At 31.6% G+C, this 21,484-nt stretch overlaps 1 protein-coding gene across 5 annotated transcripts in view; it reads left to right on the plus strand.

Moving 5' to 3' along the window:
* Positions 1 to 20,731, plus strand: part of Galnt13 (polypeptide N-acetylgalactosaminyltransferase 13) — a 514,272-nt gene extending 493,541 nt beyond the window's left edge. For 3 of the 5 annotated variants that reach the window (XM_040294317.2, XM_021733280.3, XM_021733370.3), the window contains 3 exons: positions 2,516 to 2,650; positions 7,091 to 7,120; positions 10,585 to 11,378. In XM_040294317.2, coding sequence (XP_040150251.1) covers positions 2,516 to 2,650; positions 7,091 to 7,120; positions 10,585 to 10,770 — 351 coding nt within the window. In that variant the 3' untranslated portion in view covers positions 10,771 to 11,378. Of the gene's footprint in view, positions 1 to 2,515; positions 2,651 to 7,090; positions 7,121 to 10,584; positions 11,379 to 14,309 lie in introns of those variants that run through there. The other 2 variants (XM_078017424.1, XM_005315793.4) reach the window with 2 other exon arrangements.
* The last annotated feature ends 753 nt before the right edge of the window (positions 20,732 to 21,484 follow it).

Below are 21,484 nucleotides of genomic sequence, written 5' to 3' on the forward strand. Positions count from 1 at the left end.
ATACCAGTTCACACCTGAGAATAGCTCCAAGATTGGAATAATAACAAATATTAGTTACTGAATGCTTTCCATGTACTGGGACCTTGCAAGCATTCTGTGTGTATTATTTCACTACATCCAAAGTTGAATCCCATGAATCTTTACAGTCAGGATCATTTAAAAAACACAAAAATGGCAATTATAATTAAAAAGACAATCAAAAATAAAGAACTCAGATCAAACCTTATCATTTCAAGATCAAATCAAGAAGGAGAGTTATATACTAACATGCACTGACTATTAATATAGAGGGTAAAATATCCATCACAGAAACAATCAAACATAAAAATGAGATACGAAACCAAATTATTCTCAGTTATGAAACCAAATTATTCTCAATTTTATAGGAAATAATGCCAGGGGAAAAAAACTAATTTATTAGTTATAGATTTATATTTTTCATAAAAGCTACTTATATGCCAAGTATTTCACCAATGGTAAATTTTCTTTCAATTTCAAACGACTAAGAAAGATAATTTCAGGTAGATGATTGATAGATAGATAGATAGATAGATAGATAGATAGATAGATAGAGGCTGAGAAAACATTTTACAAACATATCATTCTTGAATGTAAATTACTTTAGATAGCTACTAGTTCACCAAAGAATGCATCAAAATTAGAATTTGGGAACAAAGAATCTGACAGACTGCTCTAGAGATATCTCAAAAGGTAGTTTCCAAATTATCACAGAGGCTTGAAGATAATCCATGCTGAGACCATTATTATGCATGTTATAAGAGACTTGAATGTGGGTGGTCTGAGGTCTCTTTTTATGGTGTCATGTCTATACAATTAAATGACAGCAATTTCAATGTGAAAGGTTTTCCTTTAGTATTGAAATAATGCTACAATGAGCAAAATTTTTTCTCTAGATCTTTCCCTCAGTTTATGATTCACTACTAGACTCAATTATTTAATTAAATAATATTATAATTGTGTTTTTAAAAATAATGTTTGAGAAGAATACAGGCTTATCTTTGATTTTTTTTCTTTTATTGTTCTTCTGGTTACTTGATGTTTTTCATTAAAATATGAACATGATGAAGTAATAAAGATGGGACTTTTCTAAATTACATACATGAAATCTATGATATATTTATGTAATCTATTAAGTTAGCATAACATACTTCTCAAATGTTTATTCTGTTGAATAAAATGTATAACTTTGAAAAATCTTTTTTTCAGAGGTGGACTTAATCTTTTTTCAAGGTTGTTCATGGTAACAGTCTGGACTTGTAGCTTCCTCTCACAACTTCTTGTGACTTTCCGAGAAACTGAGTAGCAATATGTGGAGGGAATCCTTCCAAGATCACTTGTTCAGTTTATAGACAAAGGATCTGAAGTTGACGAATTGTTCCTAGTGCTGACTTCCTCAAATTTCTTCAGTCTGCCCTGAGATGACCTTTTCCATTACACTCCCTCTGGCATTGCCAAGAAAAAAGAAAGAAATCCACCCAACACTGAACCACACTTACCATAACAAAAGGAAGAAAACAAATTTTATGATTATTTCATAATAAGCTTCATGAAACTTTAATAGCCAATGTTATAAATAAATTAACTGCACTAAGCACAAACTAACAAAAATTATTATAGTTTCTATTTGAATCCTCTAACAATGAGGCCAGGATGCATCTTGGCATTTTCTGGATTTTTTGAGAACTGATTTAGTTACCCTTAGCAAAAACCATATAAGAAAGATAAGTATTAGACCCTGTTGTTAATGAAATCTTTGAAGAAGATAATCCTATAACCATCAGAAATCCATTGACAAGCTAGGTGTCATGGTGCAGCCTGTAAACTCAGTGGCTCAGGAGGCTGAGGCAGGAGGATCATAAGTTCAAAGCCAACCTCAGCAACTAGTGAGACCCTAAGCAATTTAGCATGACTTTGTCTCAAAATAAACAATACAAAGGGCTGGGGAATGTGGCTCAGTGGCTAAGCACCCTAGGGGTCCAATTCCCAGTAGGAAAACAAAACAAACAAACAAGAAACCCACAAACAATATTTAATAAAATTCACACAATGTTTTATGTTATGGAAAGAAAGATTTATATTTCTAGATTAAAAAAATACCATTCTCTAGAGTTGAATTGGCCATAACGTGGTAGGAACAAGGACTGCTCTTTATTGAGCTCCACACAGTTTACAAAGTTTGTTTTATTTAATCTTTTGTGAATTTTGTAACAAAAATAGTATATAGGACATAAGGTGACAGCAAATAATAAGTGTTTATTAATTTAATTTGTTAAATTGAGGCTTCACCAAAATCCTATGAAAAAAATGGCATTGTCCCTATTTTGTAGTTGAAGAAAAAGATGGAGATGAACCAGCTTTCTCAAGATCACATAACAGAAATCATTTGAAAACACAAATGTAACTCACGTAACAGTTTTCACATATGGGATCCTATTATGCTGTGACTTTTTTATAAAGTAGATACTATTTTATTGGCTGAATTTTCTATTTTCAGGTATTTTCTTATACAGCTGACAAAGAAATCCGAACTGATGATTTATGCTTGGATGTGTCCAGACTCAATGGACCTGTAATCATGCTAAAGTGCCACCACATGAGAGGAAATCAACTATGGGAATACGATGCTGAGGTAGAGTATTTTCCCTAACTCCTTAATTAATGCTTCAGTTCAGTTACATATTTTTAAAAAGTTAATCCTACTCTTTTGTTTTTCTGCATTGGAAAAATTATATTCCAACCATTCATGCTCATATGTGATGACATTAGGAGGGCATATCATATAAGTAGGCTTTGGTTAAACTGGTCCATTAGTATGAAACATGAAAAATCATTTTTAATGCTTAAAATATGTGATCTCCATGTAAATGTCCAATATAAATTAGGCCAGGGGTGAGCTATACTTATCTGAGAGGTACATATGAAGATGTTCATATAGCACAATTTGACAATATGTTCTTATTTTCAATTTTTAAATTTTGCACCATTGTAATCCCTGATATGTTTACTATTATAAAGAATATGGCAAAGAATTCTTTACTATTTTAACATAGAAAATGTTTTCCAGAATTTGATAAACCAGTTTTTCATATAATAAGCCAATATAGCACACCTTTCTGATAGAGAAGAAAGTAGAGAAAACAACAAAATTCTTGATGGGAATTTATAGCTAGGCAATGTGTAAAAATCAGTTCAGCCATCAGATGGAGCTAATAAAAAAGAAATATTTTATTCAACATAAGGAAGCAGCCTCAGAAACAAATTCATCACTTTCATTTCCCTTTGCTTAGCAAAACGAATTCATCATATGTGTCACATTTTCAACATTATTAATTGGTCACTGATATATTTTAAAGAAAAACTGAACTTTATTTTACAAGATAAATAATATAGTAGAGATAAATGGGTCTCACAGATGCAGTGTTCCATACAAGCTTAAAATATTCTGCAATAAAAATATTTAAAAACCAATCTATAGAGTTTTCAGTATTATTGATATTTTAAACAAGGTCTTCTTTTGAAAACTTTTTGAATGCCATTTTAATTTGCATGACTTTGTTTCTTAAGATGAATATCAGGAAAACTGACTGAATTTGTAGAGGATTTAAAACTGGTTATATAGGATTAATTCTGGCCTGAAATTTATATAATGTTACTAGTCTCTTGGGACAAAAATTCTTCTGGGACATAATTAAGGACAAACATCCAGATTCCTTTCTGTGTTGTGGCAATGTGTTATATTGATACTCCTTGCCTGTCAGTATCTTATTCACCTTTTTGATTCACCATTCTTTTTATTTTCAACTATTATCTGTTATCACTGTTCTTTATATTAAAGCTAGAGAAGAGTGTTTCCTCTACTAAAAAAGTATCTAAATCTAAACTCTTAATCAGTGCACTATCTCTTCTATGAGGAGAAGTAAAGACAAATGTATAGAAAAAGTAGAAAACCTAAAAGTAGCATTTATTTTTAAATAAAACATTTTATTGTTGATGCTTAGTTTCTTTCAAATACCAGAAATTTGTTTGGCTTGTACCAAAAGTAAAAGACTATAGCATAAATTTATTCAGAAAGGGGAATGATTGTCCATTTTGATAAGATATAGCACAGTCAAATTTCAGAATACCACTTATAGTCTTCAAACTTTTTTGTACCTCTTGAGTGAACAATAACTTCTATACTTATAACTCAAATTGCTTCATTTCTAAGGTAACTCCTGTTAGTAGTTAAGTATAAACTTTTTTAAAAGGTATATATTCTGTCAGTAACAATGTTATTGAATGCTAAGGAAGTTTATAAGACAAGTAAAAAATGTGGCTTCATCTAAGATAAAAACAAAATTTTCTTTTTTTGAAAATTTACCCTTTTGGATGATTAGCAGTTATCTGTTGTAATATTTCAGAGCACTGTAAAATTTCAAGCCACATTAACTTTGCTTTTAGAATACACACACACAAGCTATATGCTATAAATATTAAGAAATTTCATTTTAACCAAGTAATCTTTTCATGTTAAAAATAAGTGTCAGAATTTAATTTACTCTCCTATATGTTTATATGCTTTGAAAATTATGTTGTTCAATTTGTCTAATGTCATCACTTTGCCAAATTTTTAGAAATAAGTAAATCATAATGTAGAGAAATCACCTGAGAATGGAACAATGATAGGAATAATGCCCTGCCTTTTTCAAAATTTCAAGTTTGAAATTTGATTGTATGTGTCAGAAGTCATTTAAAAAAAAAAGATAAGTTTCCAAAAAAATTGAAATAAAACATTTATTTTTCTATAGTTTCCTTTAATTTTAAGTTTCTTGTTCAGAGTCCCTTTAGTCCACCTAATAGTCCCTATACTTGCTACCCAGAGGGTAGTTCTAGGATCAGTGGCATGCATCGCCTGGGAACTTATTAGAAAAATAGAATGTGAGAACTGTGCTTGACACCCTAAGTCCAAATCTCTATATTTTAACAATCTCTATTAAAGTTTGGTCTAGACAGTACCAAATATCTATGAATTTTCCATGGTGTTTTATGTGATGTTGGAAATTATTGCAAACTTAGTGGGGGAAAAAAAACATGAATGCACTTTGGAAAATGCAAGGCTTCCAGGGGGTCTAAGGGAGAGAAAGGAAGCAAAGGGCCAGAGGTGCTGGGATGTGAATGAGTCACTGCTCTGTAGCTCTAGTCTTCAGAGTGGAAAATGGGTGAGAGCTGCTCACCGATTCTTCAGTTCTTTATCCTTTGCTAGCAAGGGCAAAATTATTATTCTTTGAGAAACCTCTGAGGTCATGCAGTTTCAAGGCAGAATAAAAATTGGTGGAGTTCACAGAATTATAGAGCTGAAACGTACCTTAAAGTTCTCTTCTTCCAACCTTTATCAGGAGAAAGCTAAAGCACAAAGATTACCCTGCTAGCAGCAGAGCTAGGATTTAGGTCCTAATAAAGTTTTCAAAGAAGCTAGTTATCAGTACAGTTTTGAATCTTACAGTGTGAACAGCTGAAATATTCCATCACCTTATCTTCTACAGTCCTTTCAGTCTTAGAAAGGAAAGTCATAAATAGGAGCAGAATTGTTGAAATATCCAGAGACAAATGGAAATAGTGTCATGAGCCCTGAAAACATGGAGTCTATCCAGCTGCTTCAGAATAGTTAATCGAGTGCTATATAATTTTATCTGTTTTTTTATACAATTGAATGGTCTTATAAGATTGAGCTTCTTATTCTCTGTGTTTATCATATTAATAAATTGGAGCATAGAATAAATATTGGCTAAGTTTGCACACTCAGATTTCTGGTATTTAATCTAGCAATTTTTCTACTGTACTACATTACTTCTCAAGGTAATTGAAAAACTATAAATAATTAGAGGCTCCCAATGGTGAAGATCTAATAAGCTAAATGTACAGTATTATAAATAAGATAATCAAATGTTAACAGTTATTTGCAGTACCAAATTTTGTTCACATAAGATTTCTCCTTTTCTTAATAATAGGAAAATTATTCTTCAATAAATATCATCTATTTAGATAAACAGTCATGAAACTACTCTGACACTGTGGTCTAATGCTCGCACACTTTAGTTACTCATATTCTGAATATAATTAATGTTCAGTTGCTTTTCCTTTCAATTAAATGGAAATAAGCTTGTGTTTATAATAAATGCATACTGCTGATTTACTCTGATTTGAAATATAGAATTTCTCACTTTCCTAACTCAACATTTCTCTTTTGTTGTTGTTTTTTTCTGGTATTTTGTAGTTCTGGAGATTCAAACCCAGGGCTTTACACATGCTAGGCAAATACTGTACCACTGAACTACATAGTCAGCCAATAACTAAATATTTCTTAAATAGCACAATTATAAACTTAACTTGCTGTCTGTCACTTTTTACCTGGTCTAATTTGTTTGATTTGGAGGCAACCTGAGCATCATTAGCAAAGTTGTGGAATATCCACCTGGTCTATAATCCCTTGAATAAATTACCAGTCAAACACTTCAGTGCCATGAAATGCATATTGTCACAGAGTCAAACAAAAGAGAAAAGCTAAATTGAATCTAACAGAGAAATATTTGTTTATTAATGGTGCTGGGGACACTGAAGTGATTTTTAAAATTATTTTTATAAAAGTCTGTTGCTCATCCATTCTAATTTATTCAAATTTTCTTATAGGCTGTTGCACATCCTAAGTGTATTCCAATCTCCTTCAAATTTACATTTTCCTGCAGTATGTGCACTTAATCACATTTCTTTTTTAACATCTAGGCAGCTACATACAGTGTGAGAATCTAATTTTAGATCAGAACACTTGTGCTCAACAAACACTATGCAACAAAGAAAAAAAGGGAGCAAAATATGATGCTAAAAATAAGTCTTGTTTTTCATGTGACTGAGCAAGTTGACTGAGAAATTCTTGTTATGAATTCTATACCCATCTGTATGAAATGTTTCTCAGAGCTGAAATATATGGAATTTTTTCAGTAGGTAAACTATGTTAGATTGATATTTACTGAAATCACAGAAGCTTATATTTAGACTTTACTTACTACCCCCCTCTTTTATTTATCTTTATCAGAAAGCAGGTAAATGGGAATATAATTTCAAGGTAAGTAATCTGTAAATACAATGTAGCCATATCCCTGTGTAGAATTCCTAATAAAAACAATGGCTTGGTTTACCTTTTAAAGGAGGTAACCATTAGACATTACCCCTTAGCTTTGATTTTGCATTATAATCAACTAGTGAATAGAAGTTTCAATAGATAAGTGTTGCAGTTGTAGCTCCTCCTTGTTAGTCATCTATGCTTGAGGTGTAGAATGCTTACAACCCATTCTACTGACTGCACAGACTACTTTGTCAGGTGATCATAATTAATATTTGAATAATAACTTTACCAAGTTAATTGTAAAGAGTTGTTATTCTATACTTGGTCAATAGGGGAAACCTAGCACCTATGTCATGAAATTAAATACCTAAAATAGTCCAAGTTTATTCTTAATCCATTTATCATTATGTATTATAACAATTAATTTTATTGGTTTTATTTTAAACTTTTAGTATGCCAACTGAGACTTGTATGATTGGCTCTTAAATCAACTATGCAGTCAGTTGTATTTGTTTATTTAAATATTGTTTTATAACAGTGTTCTTTAGTAAAGGTATGATCTAATTATGCAATATTATTTGTCATCAAAATTGTTTCCCTTTCCTGATTCCAGCTGGTTCTAAGTATGAATTGTATCTTTGGAAGGGTAGATTTAGAGATACTTCATGATACACCTTGTCTTAGATAGTGAAATATACTAATATGTTTAATGACAGAAATCATTTCTATGCACCTTAAAATCGTTTGATTTAAATTTATATGTCCAAGGAAATAATTATGTCCTGCATTTCAAAAAATAGAAATTAATTAATGTTATATATAAACAAAACATAATGTTCACTTAGGGTTTATTACTTTATTTTATAGTCAATATTTTAAATAAAACCAAAGGAAAAGTATTTTTCAGTAAGCTGCATGTCAGCCTGTATGTCACATTGCCTTCAAAATTGAGTTAGCATGACAACCTTTTATTGAGGCATTGGAAACAAAAGGTAAAGGACTGATATGCTTAACAAAGAGCATTTTAAAGAAAACAATTTGACACACAATATAAAATCATATAAGGTCATGAACGAACTGCATAGGAAGAATATAGATAGCCAATGGAAATTTTAAAAATAATAACTGAAATAACTATCAAAATAATACATAAAATTATATCATGACTGTTATTTTGTCCATTTCTTTTTTTATTCTGTAATTATAGCAAACATTTATGTATTAAGAAAAACATAATACCAATGAAGATGCAGTAAAATTGACACGATACTGTAGCCTGCCATTTAGTAAGCCATAGCAGCTGCTGCTATTCTTACTAAATTATTATCACAGGTAGTTTGGGTAAAGAATTGTACTAATTTGTATTAAAATATTCAGACCTTTTTAATTTCACTTCTAAAACTCTAATTTTCTCTAACTATTTTCTTTAAAATGTTCTTTGTTAATCATTTCTTTAGAAATTATTATAGATGTACACAGATATGTTCAAAAATGTTTTTCACAGCATTATTTGTACTAGTTCAAACTCAAAAAGAAACTCCCAAGACAAAAAAAGTTAATTTTAGCAAGTCTATTTCATAGATATTATTTCCTACTAGTTTTAAAGGATTATTTTAATGATAGAAAATATACAACATAAATTGAAGAAGGATATATATAATTTGATGACCTTACTTGTACAAATACACATAAATGTTAAAATTACTAGAAAACACATAGAATATTAATAATTGCTGTCTGTCCTGAACAGAATACCCAGAAATTATATTTTGCTTTTTTTAATATTTACTTTGTTGTAGTTGGATACAATACTTTCAGTTTTTTATTTATTTTTATGTGGTGCTGAGGATTGAACCCAGTGCCCTGCACGTGCCAGGCAAGCACTTCACCGCTGAACCATGACCCCAACCCCATATTTTGCTTTTAAGAAATGTGTATTTTAAATAATTTTATCTGTTTTTTAAAAAGAAAAGTTATTTTCATGGCAGTGAAATTTAGATTTTTAAATTTTCTCCATTTTATGACTTTTTAGAACAACCTAGAATGAAAGTTTTTTCAAGTTTTTCATGACAATACTTGTAATAAATATTTCTTAAGAAAATGTTCTAAGTGTGTTTCTTATGATATTGTTATATTTTATTCATGCCATGAAGTCGCTTTTCCTGGCCTTAATATCCTAAGGAAAACAATTTTTGTTTTTGTTTTATGACACAAAAAACCCTGTAGTTCATTCTTTTTAATGACACATGGAATTCATAATTCCTAACAGTAGGGTCTTTGATGTTAACATGACATTTACCGAAAAAAAAAGAAAAAAAAGTTTATTGCAAGAAGATAAGTTATTTGGAGTAGGGGATGATTTAGCCAAGAAATTTCGAACAGTGTGTATGGGAAATTCAGGCCTGGTTTTTAAAAAAATAAACTATTCTTCTTAGCAAATAAAACTACATCATTAAAAGTATCATTTTTACAAATAATATATGGTGTATTATAATTGTATCTTTCCTATCTTTAGATATTTCTATAGTAAAATTACCTACCATTTTACTATAGAAGATAAATGCTTGAAACAGTGAATCCAATGATTGTGTCCATTTAGCTGCTCAAGAGATGTAGTTTATTCTGTATTTATGTTCCACACTGGCCTTTCATTCAGCGTTTGAACCCGTGCACTTACATAGTGTCTCGCATGGCTGGCACTGGGCTTGCGGATGCAAGTAGCCATGGTCTATGGACTTTATGGAGTTTATGCTCCTGCAGAGAACATCTATAGAAATCGTGAAACAGTCAAATCAATTAATTAATGAAAAATTATATGTGGAGACCTTGATGAAGTTAAAAGCCAAAATATAGTTGATCGTTTTTCATGTTTTGCTAACTTTACAGCTGACCTCTAATGAATGTGTCAATATATATGTGGAAATTTGAAAAATCTCAGGTTAGCCCCATGTTCCTCAAGCAGAAACAATTGAATACCATACTGTACAAAATAGAGCAAAGTCTCAAAACTAAATTATTCCCCAGATCCTTTCCTACCTCCTACTAAAGTTTAAGTCAAAGGAATTAGAAGGCCAAGCACAGTAATTAATTGATAATCCTCTGGATTCACAAACTATTTTGAATATACACTCACAAAATAACACTTTTGACCCTAAAAGGCATTTTATTCCTAAATTGTGAGAACATAATCTCTTTTATCCAAAATTCTCTTTCTCTAAAATGTTTCATCATTTGATCTCAAGCTCCTCTTCATAGTTCTGTTTTATCTCCATTCAATCCTGCTGAGTACCATTGACATTAAAGCCGTCTAAAAGAATGTGGCTCACAGCTCCATGGATGCAATTATTGTGATGTGTGTCTTCCATCCTTATCCAGTAGAAATTGTGTGTTGCCCAGGATGATTGATTTATTACTGCCTTTGTACTTGATTTTTGTCATTATTCATTATTTTCTTTGTCAAACAGACCCACACTCTTCTTCATATAACCACCCAGTCCTGTCTCTCACTAAGCAAAGTAGCTGATGGCTCTCAACATCCCACTGTGGAAGCATGTGACGATAGTACTTGGCAAAAATGGCTACTAAGAAACTATACCAGAACAGAAGTTTTTAGGAATATTTTTGGGAATCTTACTGATTACTTTCTGTAATCATTTTTAGTGATTCGCGTTGCAGACTTCATTATATTTGTTTAGTACTTTTGCTATGTTTGATCATTGAAATCTGGAAACTTTTTAAAAATATGGTTTAAAAAAATTTTATGTATGGCAACTTTTTATGTCTTTTGCTTCTTAGCTTCTCATTAATTTGGAGACTGTACATATTAAGTAGTATTTAGTCTATCATTAACATATATTTTTCTATTTCAAATATATGTACATAAATATAATTAATAAAATATTTTATTAAATATCAACTTTTTCTTGGGCTAATTATAGCCATGTTGGTGACAACAGAGTCTGTATCAGAGCTGATTTTAAAAAATCTAACATAGTTAAAATACCTAATAGCTGAAAAAAATGGAATGTTTAATTTTTATTGTTTATTTAATTTTGTTGATTTTTAATAGGTGCTTTTGTTGTTTGTAGATGTAGCACACTCTTTATAAAGTGTATAGTTATTTTAATCTGAAATGCTAAGAAAATGCACTATTAAAGACTAAATAAGATGTAATTTTCAATAACTTTATGAAAAAAAATCTAAGCATTTCTTTGTGGTGAAGTGATATAATTATAACAATAAAACTTTTTAAAAATAATATCTTTTATCTCTCCTTGTATGATTTATGACTGTCTTCTCAGTAAGGAATAAAATGAAGCTTGTAGTTAAAATCAGCAAACTGGTGAGCAATTCTAGTAAACGGTGCAAATAAGAACACATCTTAGTTCTTGATTTTATTGGATTTATCACTCAGTAAATGTGATTTTATGTTGTCCAATGCCTTACTATGAGAATACATGGGAGGTTAGGGAGGTTTTCTGGTTCCCATGTACCAGCTAATGGATTTCAGTGCAAGACACAATGGATCTTGAATTGCTTGTAACATAGCTGCCAATGGAAGTATGGAAAGTGGATGGTAATAGGGGTATTTTTGGATTTGAATCATGTTTGAGATAAGGACATTCTGAATATAAGTCATAATTCTAAGTTTAGACCCTTTGCATAAAGAGGACTTGCATGGAAGGCAATTTACATATATTATATTAGTGTGCTTGCAGATTAACCATACCTGGTATGTGCAATGCCCAACAAGAGACATTTTAAAACTAAAATTTCACTCCCCATGTCTACTTATAGAGTTCTAGGGCAGAGACCACAGCTCACTTCTCTTGTTAGGAAATCTTGTGGCAGTTCCCCCAGCACTTCTTACAGGCTTCTGGAAGACAGCTTCTGTGCAGGTGACAGCCCAGTGCAAGATTATGAGATCCATTCAGCCAGATGTAGAAACCATCGGCTTAATAGTCTTATCCTCACAGGAGTTACCTCCTGTTCCAGCTCTCCAGGCAGTTCCAAGAACCCAAGGGGACACTGGAAATTACAGGAGTCTACCCTCAGAATCCCTGAATTTATCTTCTTACATGAATTTGGTGTTTTACCAATTTTTCAGTTGCAGAAGCAATTTATCAATCAGAGGTCATTTTTACCATAAACTGTGTTGCCTAGGAACATATAGTTAGCTGTTTTATCTTTATCAGGTTGCTAAGGGACCAGAGTTAGTTAGCTGACTCAAGGTCTGTTTATTTTTAGCAGAAGAGGAAGGGGTATTTGTAAGCATTCATAAATCTAACCAAGTATTTTCTGACAAAAAAAAATCTGATTCCTTAGAATGATTTGGTGGCTTGCCCAAATATTCACAGCTAGTAAGTGGCGGAAGAAGAATTCACACAAGTCTATCTGAGCCTAAAATGTCTGATTTCCTACTGCACTACAGTAAAAAGGAGAAATTTTTGGTTGGTCTTTGTTATCTTAGCAGCAGTGTATTTAGGCTATTAATAAATACCTTCAAAAGAAATATTCATGCATTTTTTAGAAAGAACAATGCTTACTAGTATTTTTTTTAATTGTCATCATTTGTGTAATGTTTAATAATACTTAATTTGATCCTTCAAGAGAAAAGATCTCAGTTTATTCCATTTTGGCCTAAGGTATCTGATCTGATCATTGATCAAAGAATCCATCTGTTGTGTGATCAGCTTAGACTAAGATAATGACAGAGCTTTGTGGGGTATTTCAATGGGCAATAATGTACTAGATATAAGTACAATTCATACTTTCTTAGAAAAAGGACCTAATAGAAGCATGAAATGGTAAGTGATTTTTTTTTGAAGGAGAATATATATATATACAAATGACCTCAGGTAAGTAACAAAATTGAAGATTCTTTTTTGATGTTGACTAGAACTTTTTAGGAAAAAAAAATTGCTTTAGTTTCATTTGGATCTTTTTTAACTGGCTGGTGTTTGAATTACTGGCACGATGAAAAGAATAAATCAACTATCTTCCTGCCTTTCTATCCTTGACAATTTCTTTTTTCTCCATTTTTGAGTATAAATAGTTTGATTCATGTATTAAAAAGCAACAACAAAGGTCTCAATCTTGAAATCTCCTTCACTTCTAGTAGTCTTGCTCTTTTAATTTCCTGCTTATTGTCTATTGGACATCCTCCACCACAGCCAATTCTTTGTTCTGTCTTTCCTCACAACAGGGCAGCTCTGGGTGTTTTCAGTCCTAATCTAAATGAATAATAGGAAGGGAAGGAGGGGAAGGAAAGATTTTTGTCAACCATTAATTTTGGTAATTTGCACAAAAAAAGGGGGGATCTGGGGTGCTATTTTAAAGATATACCCACAAATAACTTCATAAATTTTTCTGGTTGGGGAGTTTTTCATCTAATGTGGTTCTAGGCATTGCCCATGAAACTGAAGAAAACTATATATAATTAGTACATATAAAGCACATGGATTTAAAAAATATATATCTGGAAATTTCAAAAATGTGATTTTCAATATAATTGAGAACACCTTTTAGAATTATGAAGAAAGCAAAAATAAACAAGCATAGCATTTTTAAAAATCTGATCATAATATCCCTGCTATTATTTGATATTCATATGTTCAAATTCTAAAAAATGTATATCAAAATATGGTGATCATACTATCAAGTAAGACAGATCATTTGTTGCCATGAATCACTATTCTAAAATAAATGTGTCAGATACTATGGTTTGTTTAATATTTTGAAATGGGAACATCACTAGCAGTTTTGTTCATTTGGGCCACAGCTGTGACATCTATTTGCATGTTTACCAAATAGTTACTGAATAACACATGCCTAAGAAAACTAAGCTTTTATGAAAGCTTGTTAATATTTGCAGCCCTCAACTATACTTAGAGCTCACAATGGGCTTTTTGCAAAGAAGCCTGAATTTTTGGCAACCCATGATAAATATTAGCCAATTGCTTTAACCATCTGCAAATAAAGGTGCATTAGACAAGAATAACTCCTTAACCATCAGAGTTGTATAATTAACTCAGAGACACCTATGCACAGTTCCTTCTACAAACATATCACAATGTAATACACTGAAAAAAAAAATGATAAAGGATTGTTTAAAGAGCTTTTTTGATCTGATGTGCTAGTAAAGCTAAAGATGAAAGAGCCTGAGCTGATTATTGATTATCTTTTACAGAGACTCACGTTGAGACATGTTAACAGTAACCAATGTCTAGATGAACCTTCTGAAGAAGACAAAATGGTGCCTACCATGCAGGACTGTAGTGGAAGCAGATCCCAACAATGGCTGCTAAGAAACATGACCCTGGGGGCATGAAGACTATTTCCCCCAAGCCATCAAAGTGTCTATACTTTCGGTTTTCCATTATTTCAATGAGGGGAAAATAATAATTGCTGAAATGAAAATTTTAAAAATCCTTTTAGTATTCTAAAACATAGTTGTTTATAATTCATTTTTAGGAATGTTGGATTATTTCCCTACTAAAATTTGTATCTCATTGAAGAAGCACATAAAAAACATAAATAATAGCCAAGTGTTATTAAGCTATGGAACAACTTGAAAAACAAATTGTGTTTGTTTTTTTTTAAAAAAAAAATCTTACTGCCCTCATGTCACAAGGTTAATGGGAGGTTAATTTATTTTTTGCTGTCATAGTGATTGAGAGAGATATAATGTAAATGCCTTACAAAATATCTTCATTATGAAATATTATCAATTGCTTTATATATTCACTCTTTGTACTGGACCTTCATAGGAACATGTTGAATTTCTATGTCAACAAATATGATCACAAATTATTTCTGAGCATCGAATTCATTGTACAAAATATCAGGTTCCACATTTTGTACTAGGAAAAAAACATTAAATTGGATATTGAATTCATAGTCTTTACAAAAACATCACATTTAAACAAAAAGAGAAGAATTTGAAAATTCGCTTTAAATAGGAAATGCAAATTCAAATGAAGCAAGCAGAAATTAGCCAGATATTGAGGAGAATGATGGAGGGAAATGGAAACAGTCCTTGGAAGAGACATGGTGGCTGGGTTGCAATCATTCCTAACACAGGCTGAAGATAAACAATTCCATGGCACAAACTAAATCTGTAGCCATGTCCCTATCTCCACAAACAACATCCCCTTCCTCTTTAGAGTCTGTGGCTTATCACACTGTACAGAATTGTAGGACCAAATTAGAGTTATAGACTTAATCTTAAATTCTTTCACATTTAAAAATTTTAGTTTAATCACTACTATAGTTCTAATTTTTAACTTTAATAAAATGAATGCACTGCTATTAGAATTTCATTGTTATGCCATCATACTAACATTTTCATCACCAGGGGACTTAATGAACTCTATACATTCATTAAGCTTTTATTTTAATTAAACTGCTAGATATCAATTACTATAAATCATAACCCACATAATTAGAGAAACTTTACATGTTCTTCATCTTAAAGCAGTTTGTGTTCAAGATACATAAGCAATAGGAAAAAAAGGGGGAGAAATATCAATCAGTGAGATTCTTACTAATAAGTTTCTGTATCTGACATTATTTTCAGTGCCCATAAATTTGTTTCACACAAGTGTTTTATTTGTGATAAATGTATTGAGCAGCTCAAAATAATTGGGAGCTGGGAGTGGGGCAGAGGATGGGAGACATGTCTTCTGAAGCAGAAGATTCCAATTTTTTGCCCTCATCTTTTCCATAAAAGCTCTTAAAGAAACTATATTATGATTGCATACAACTTCCCCCATGTACCTACAATCTTTTATAATGAAAATACAAACATTTTCTGAAAGTTAGTAAGTTCTTGAATGGTTTTTATAGGTAGCATTCCTTCTTCTGTTGAATTTGTATTGGTTCAATTCTAGAGAAGGAATGTGCAAGGTGGAGCATTTCAGATTTGCTCCTAAAAATGTAGACATCCACACTTGGAGGTCTTTGTAAATCTCTCAGTTTTCTAAAATTGTAAGAAAAAGTTTGAATGTCAGAGCATTTTTTTTAAGGATAGACTCTGTAGTTGACAAAAAATTTAGAAAGGCAGATCTTACTGCCAGAGGCAGTGAACCACTTCCTTAAATTGATCATGGCCTCTCAAGTCAGCTGAGGCCTGACAACAATCCCATTTCCTATTTCTGACACTCCCTCCCCCCCCCCCCCGCCCCATTTTCTACTTGTTCTGACTAAAATGCATTGTCCCTTAAAATTGAAAAGCTTAAATTATTTTTCTTTTTCTTTCTTTTTTTTTTTTTTTTTTGCCCATGGTAATTATACATAAGAGTGAGAATCACTCTGTCACATTTGTACATGTACATAACATAATTGATCTATCTCATTCCCCACTCCTGCCTCCTGAACTTGCTGTACTCTAGTGATCTCTCTGCTATTATTACCATTATTATTCTTTTAATTAGTACATTATAATTGCATATATAAAACAGATTCATTGTGGTATATTCATACATGAACATATCATACTTTGATGGACATCATTCCTCAGTACTTTCCCATTTTCCTCCCAGCCCCTTGATCTTTCTCTACTTTATTCATCTCCCTTCTGTTTCATGAGAAGTCCTTTTTAAAAGTTTTATTTTTCTCTAGCATCCACAAATAAGAAAAAACATTTGATGCTTGATTTTCTGAGTCTGGCTTATTTCACTTAGCATGAGGTTCTCCAGTTCCATCCATTTATCAGCAAATGACTTAATTTCATTCTTTTTTTTTAATTCCATTTTTATTTACTCCTGAGTAAAACTCCATTCTCTTTTTATATACCACATTTTCTTTATTCATTCATCTGTTGACAGGGAGCTAGGATGATTCTATAACTTGGCTATTATTAATTGCACTTCTATAAACATTGATATACACATATCATCATAGCATGCTGATTTTAGTCCTCTGGGTTAAATACAGAATAGTGAGATAGCTGGGTTATATGGTGGTTCCTAGTCATTCTGGAGGAATTTCCAGATAGTTTTTCAACTAATTTGCAGTGGTCATACTAATTTGCAGTCCCACCAACAATGTATAAATTTGCATTTTCCCCAAATCCTACCAGTACTGACTGATATTTGAGTTATTTATTATTGTCATTCTAATTGGAGTGGGATGAAATTTCAGTGTGGCTGTGACACACATTTCCCGGATCACTACAGATGGTTAAATTTTGTCACATATTTGTTGACTATTTGCATTTATTCTTCTGAGAAATGTCTATTTAGATCATTTGCACATTTATTGATTGAGATATTTGGTAGTGTTTTTTGTTTAAGTTTTAGGGGTTCTTTATATATTTTGAATATTAATACTGTGTCAGAGGAGTAACTGACAAATGTTCTTTTATATATCTCCCACTTACTTTTGATTTTGTTAATCAAAAGTTATATGTTGGATAGTTAATAATTAATGACAAATTTTTAAAAATACAATTACTTCATGTAAGCTGAATTTGAAGTATTTCAACAGCACTTTAAATGATTGAAAGCTTGTTATTGTCCTAGTGAAAATACAAGAAAACCTAAACCTGCATGAATTTTAAGCTAAGGAAGAATTTTCAAAGACTATTCAGATGGTTTGAACACATACCATGGTAGTGCCTCACAACAACAACAAAAAGACATAAAATATTATAAAACATCCCAAACCAGAAAGCAATGAAAACATTCAATTTTTATTTCAAAAATATTTTCATATACTATAGAAAATTTAAAACTTGATTGGATTTCCAAAGCATTCCTTATTTCAATCCTCCCACTTCCATGGTCTTTCTCATCTGAGTTAATACAACTCCAAACTTCTAGATGCTCATGTCAAAAATCTAAAATATCTTTTGACTTCTCCCTTTCTCATCTTTCCATTTTCAAATTCATTTGATGCTACCTTTAAAATATCCAGGCATCAATGTTATCCCACCATATCCACTGTGAGTCACTGACTTCATACTTTTTATTTGCAACGTGCTTATAATTTGGTTCCCTACTTTTGCCATTCCTTGTCTTGGTCTTTTCTCAATGTAACAGACATAGTGATTCTGTCAAATATTCATGTGAATGTGTCATTTCCCTGCACCCAATCTTCCAATGATTTTTCATTTCTCCTCAGAGACCTTCAAGGTACTTCATGATGACAGCCCTCTCCATAGACCCTCAGGTTCCTTAGATACGAACTTTCCTCTCTCTCTCTCTCTCTCTCTCTCTCTCTCTCTCTCTCTCTCTCTCTCTCTCTCTCTCTCTCACACACACACACACACACACACAGACACACACACACACACACACACACACACACCTTACTGTATTTCTTATCTCTTCTCACTTTTTACTTTCTCTAACAGGTTTCCATGTGACTTTCTGCATTAGTATATTTTTCCCTCTGCCTGACAAAGCTCTCTTGCTCACTTTCTTGAGATCTCTGTTCAAATATCACCTCATTAGTAAGATATACTGTTGTCCTCCTTCCCACCCTATCCCCTTTACCTCTGACAAGCTATAAGTTTAATTTTCTCTTCTATCTGCCCTTCCACCTCTCCCAGTACCCTGCTCCCATCACATACTCTAGAATAGGTTGTTTGCCTTTTTATTTATTTTTTTGCTTGTCTATTGGGTTGTTTTTTTTTTTTTTTCTGCCCTGAGGGATGGAGCTCAGGGCCTCAAGAATGCTGGGTAAGTGCTATTACTAAGCTATACCCCAGCCCAGTAAGTCCATTTTGAAGGTCGTATATTTGACAGTTTTGTTCACTGGGTATCGTCATTATCTGGGATAGTTCTTAGCACATATTGAGTATTCTTTAAATATTTCTTGAACTAATGAACTGAAAAGTATGTGTTAAAGTTGCTAAGTGCTACTGTGTAATTCTTTTTTGTGTGTCTAAATTTTAAATTCCAGTAATATATTTATACAAGATTTGCATAACTTTGTCTCCGAACGATAATTTGCTTTCTAAAATCCTTCATATTAAAATATGGACTATATGTTGTTCTCTGTAATAAAATATCCTGCCTTATAGAAATGAAATATGACATTTTATATAAATGCTGCTATACGATATAAGTTGCTTCATTAAGCTATAAATAATTTTAATTTCAATTTGTTGGTTATATTCAATGAACTCCTGAAGGTTTTCAGATTTTTAACTTTTAGAGGGGATATATTACATTTTCTTAAAACTTTTACATATTTTCATGGTCTCATAATAGCTGTTACTAAATTTATTTTCTAAGTGCAAGTCTATGAAGAAAAACAATTACAGAAATCTTAAAACTTTACAGATGTTCTGTTCTTAGGTTCTGTGTTTCCAGATAAAAGAGTGAGACCCAGACAGGTAACATAGTTTGCCTGAGGATCCTACAGCTACCAGCAATGATGCCAGGACTGCTAATTGTTAATATATAGCTTCATTCTCTTGCTCCAAAATATTATAAAAAGGACATAATGTGACAAAAAAGGCTTTGTCAAATTTTTTTATTAGTACATTGAATCTTTAGAAATATTTATATTCTTAACATCATTCATATTTACATAAAATTAGTTCTACAAAATAATAGCACAGGCAATAAGACCTGCCACAAAAAATAAAGAAATTTCCTAAAAATAGCATGATTACAGAATGATAGAACATTATAGAATCATTGAGCAAACTGGGTTTCAGGAAACAAAGCTGAGCCTCTTAAAGTAGTAACTTATGGAGCACGGTCTCTTCCATTTTCTTTATAATTATCTTCAAGCTAAAAGTAAAGATAGCCTTCAGTTTGACAGAGAATTGGACCATATATTATTGTGAACATTGGTTAGTTCCATGTTACTAAGTTTCAAAAGCTGCAGGGTAATCAGATTTTTCTGGGCTTCCCAATGTAGCTCTAGAGACTCTAGTAAACATAAGTCATAAATTTGATTTTGCTTTGGTGCTTAGAAACAGTTTAATAAATAAGAAAGAAAAAAATGAATAAAAGGAGAAGAAAATAAAAAAACAACAACATAGCTGGACCATTTTTTTTTTTTACTTTAAAAAAATGCTGGGAGTTTAGGATCATACCATAAATTGCTTAAGTACACCCTAAAATATTGAGCCCCCCCACACACATTGTTTCCACCATTTAAGAAATGATAGTCATGCACAATCACAACCATTTCAACTTGCATCCCATCTGTAGATGTTAAATCTAGTCTCAGAGGCTGCAAAACTTACGAATTCTTAAGTTATAAGAAAGACAGTCAAGATCTTAATGGATGTGTCAATATCCACAAGTAGTCATTCTGCATAACTTATATCTTCAAATGCTAGATATATTTCTAATTCATTTGGGCCACATAAATCCAATTGTCTTAAGGCAGCTTGTGTTGCAGGATTCAGCCGCTTCCCAACCTTTTCTCCAAGTGTGTTAAAATAAGGACTAGATAAGATCAACCCCTCTTCTCCACAGTGCAGGATGCATCTGGTTTTACTATATTATGTTCAAACTGCTATTAATTATAAGATATTGTATGAATTTAAGGTGTTGAGTGAACACCAGAAATGTGTTTTAAATACTTTGTGTAAATTTGTGCCCAACTTTTGTTTTATATTGTTCAATAAATTCTAAAGGAAATTTACATTGTATTTGTTTTTAAAATCCTTCTGAAATAGTAGTGATGTAGGGCAGTCTTCTGCCTGTCTTCAAAAACAAACACCACTTTAATGACACTTGTGTGTCATTATAAAGTTATCCTTTTTTTTTCTGTAAAGAGAACAAATCACTTAATCTTCTGTTTCTAATGAGTTAAAAGGAAAATGAAAAATTAAATGATTAAGGCTTTATCTATAATACATCTATTTTAAAAATTGGAATTTTCATTGTGAATTCACTTAGTGTAAAAATGAATATCAGCTGCTGCTTGGTTCCAGTTGTACTTTCAGCTAAGAATAGCACAAGGGGGACAAAAAAGGACTTGATGATCTTATGATTGGGTGTGGGGGGGTAGTTTTGTTTTCTCAGTCAGTATAGTCACAGCTAGAAAGAAGTAATTTCAAAAATGTTCTAAATATATGCCTGACACACAGTTCTTTAGCATTTATAAAAGTAAATTGTGCATAAAATTAAAAATTTTAAATATTGTAAACATTACTATATGGTATAATTGTTCTTTTACTGTAAATTTAAATATTTATACATTTTTGTAGAATTAAAATATGCCAATTAGTTTTGTTTTGGTATATGTTGTCTTTTTTTTAAAAAAAAATTGTTAGCATTTCAAAATTTCAAACATATAAACAACTTCAATATTTTGTGTTTTGTTCCATTTTGTAGATTATTTAAATAAATGATTAAGTGCCTATAAATATCTCTTAGAAGCTAGAAAATCTTG

This window comes from Ictidomys tridecemlineatus, chromosome 7 (genome assembly GCF_052094955.1).
Source record: "Ictidomys tridecemlineatus isolate mIctTri1 chromosome 7, mIctTri1.hap1, whole genome shotgun sequence".
NCBI lineage: Eukaryota > Metazoa > Chordata > Mammalia > Rodentia > Sciuridae > Ictidomys > Ictidomys tridecemlineatus.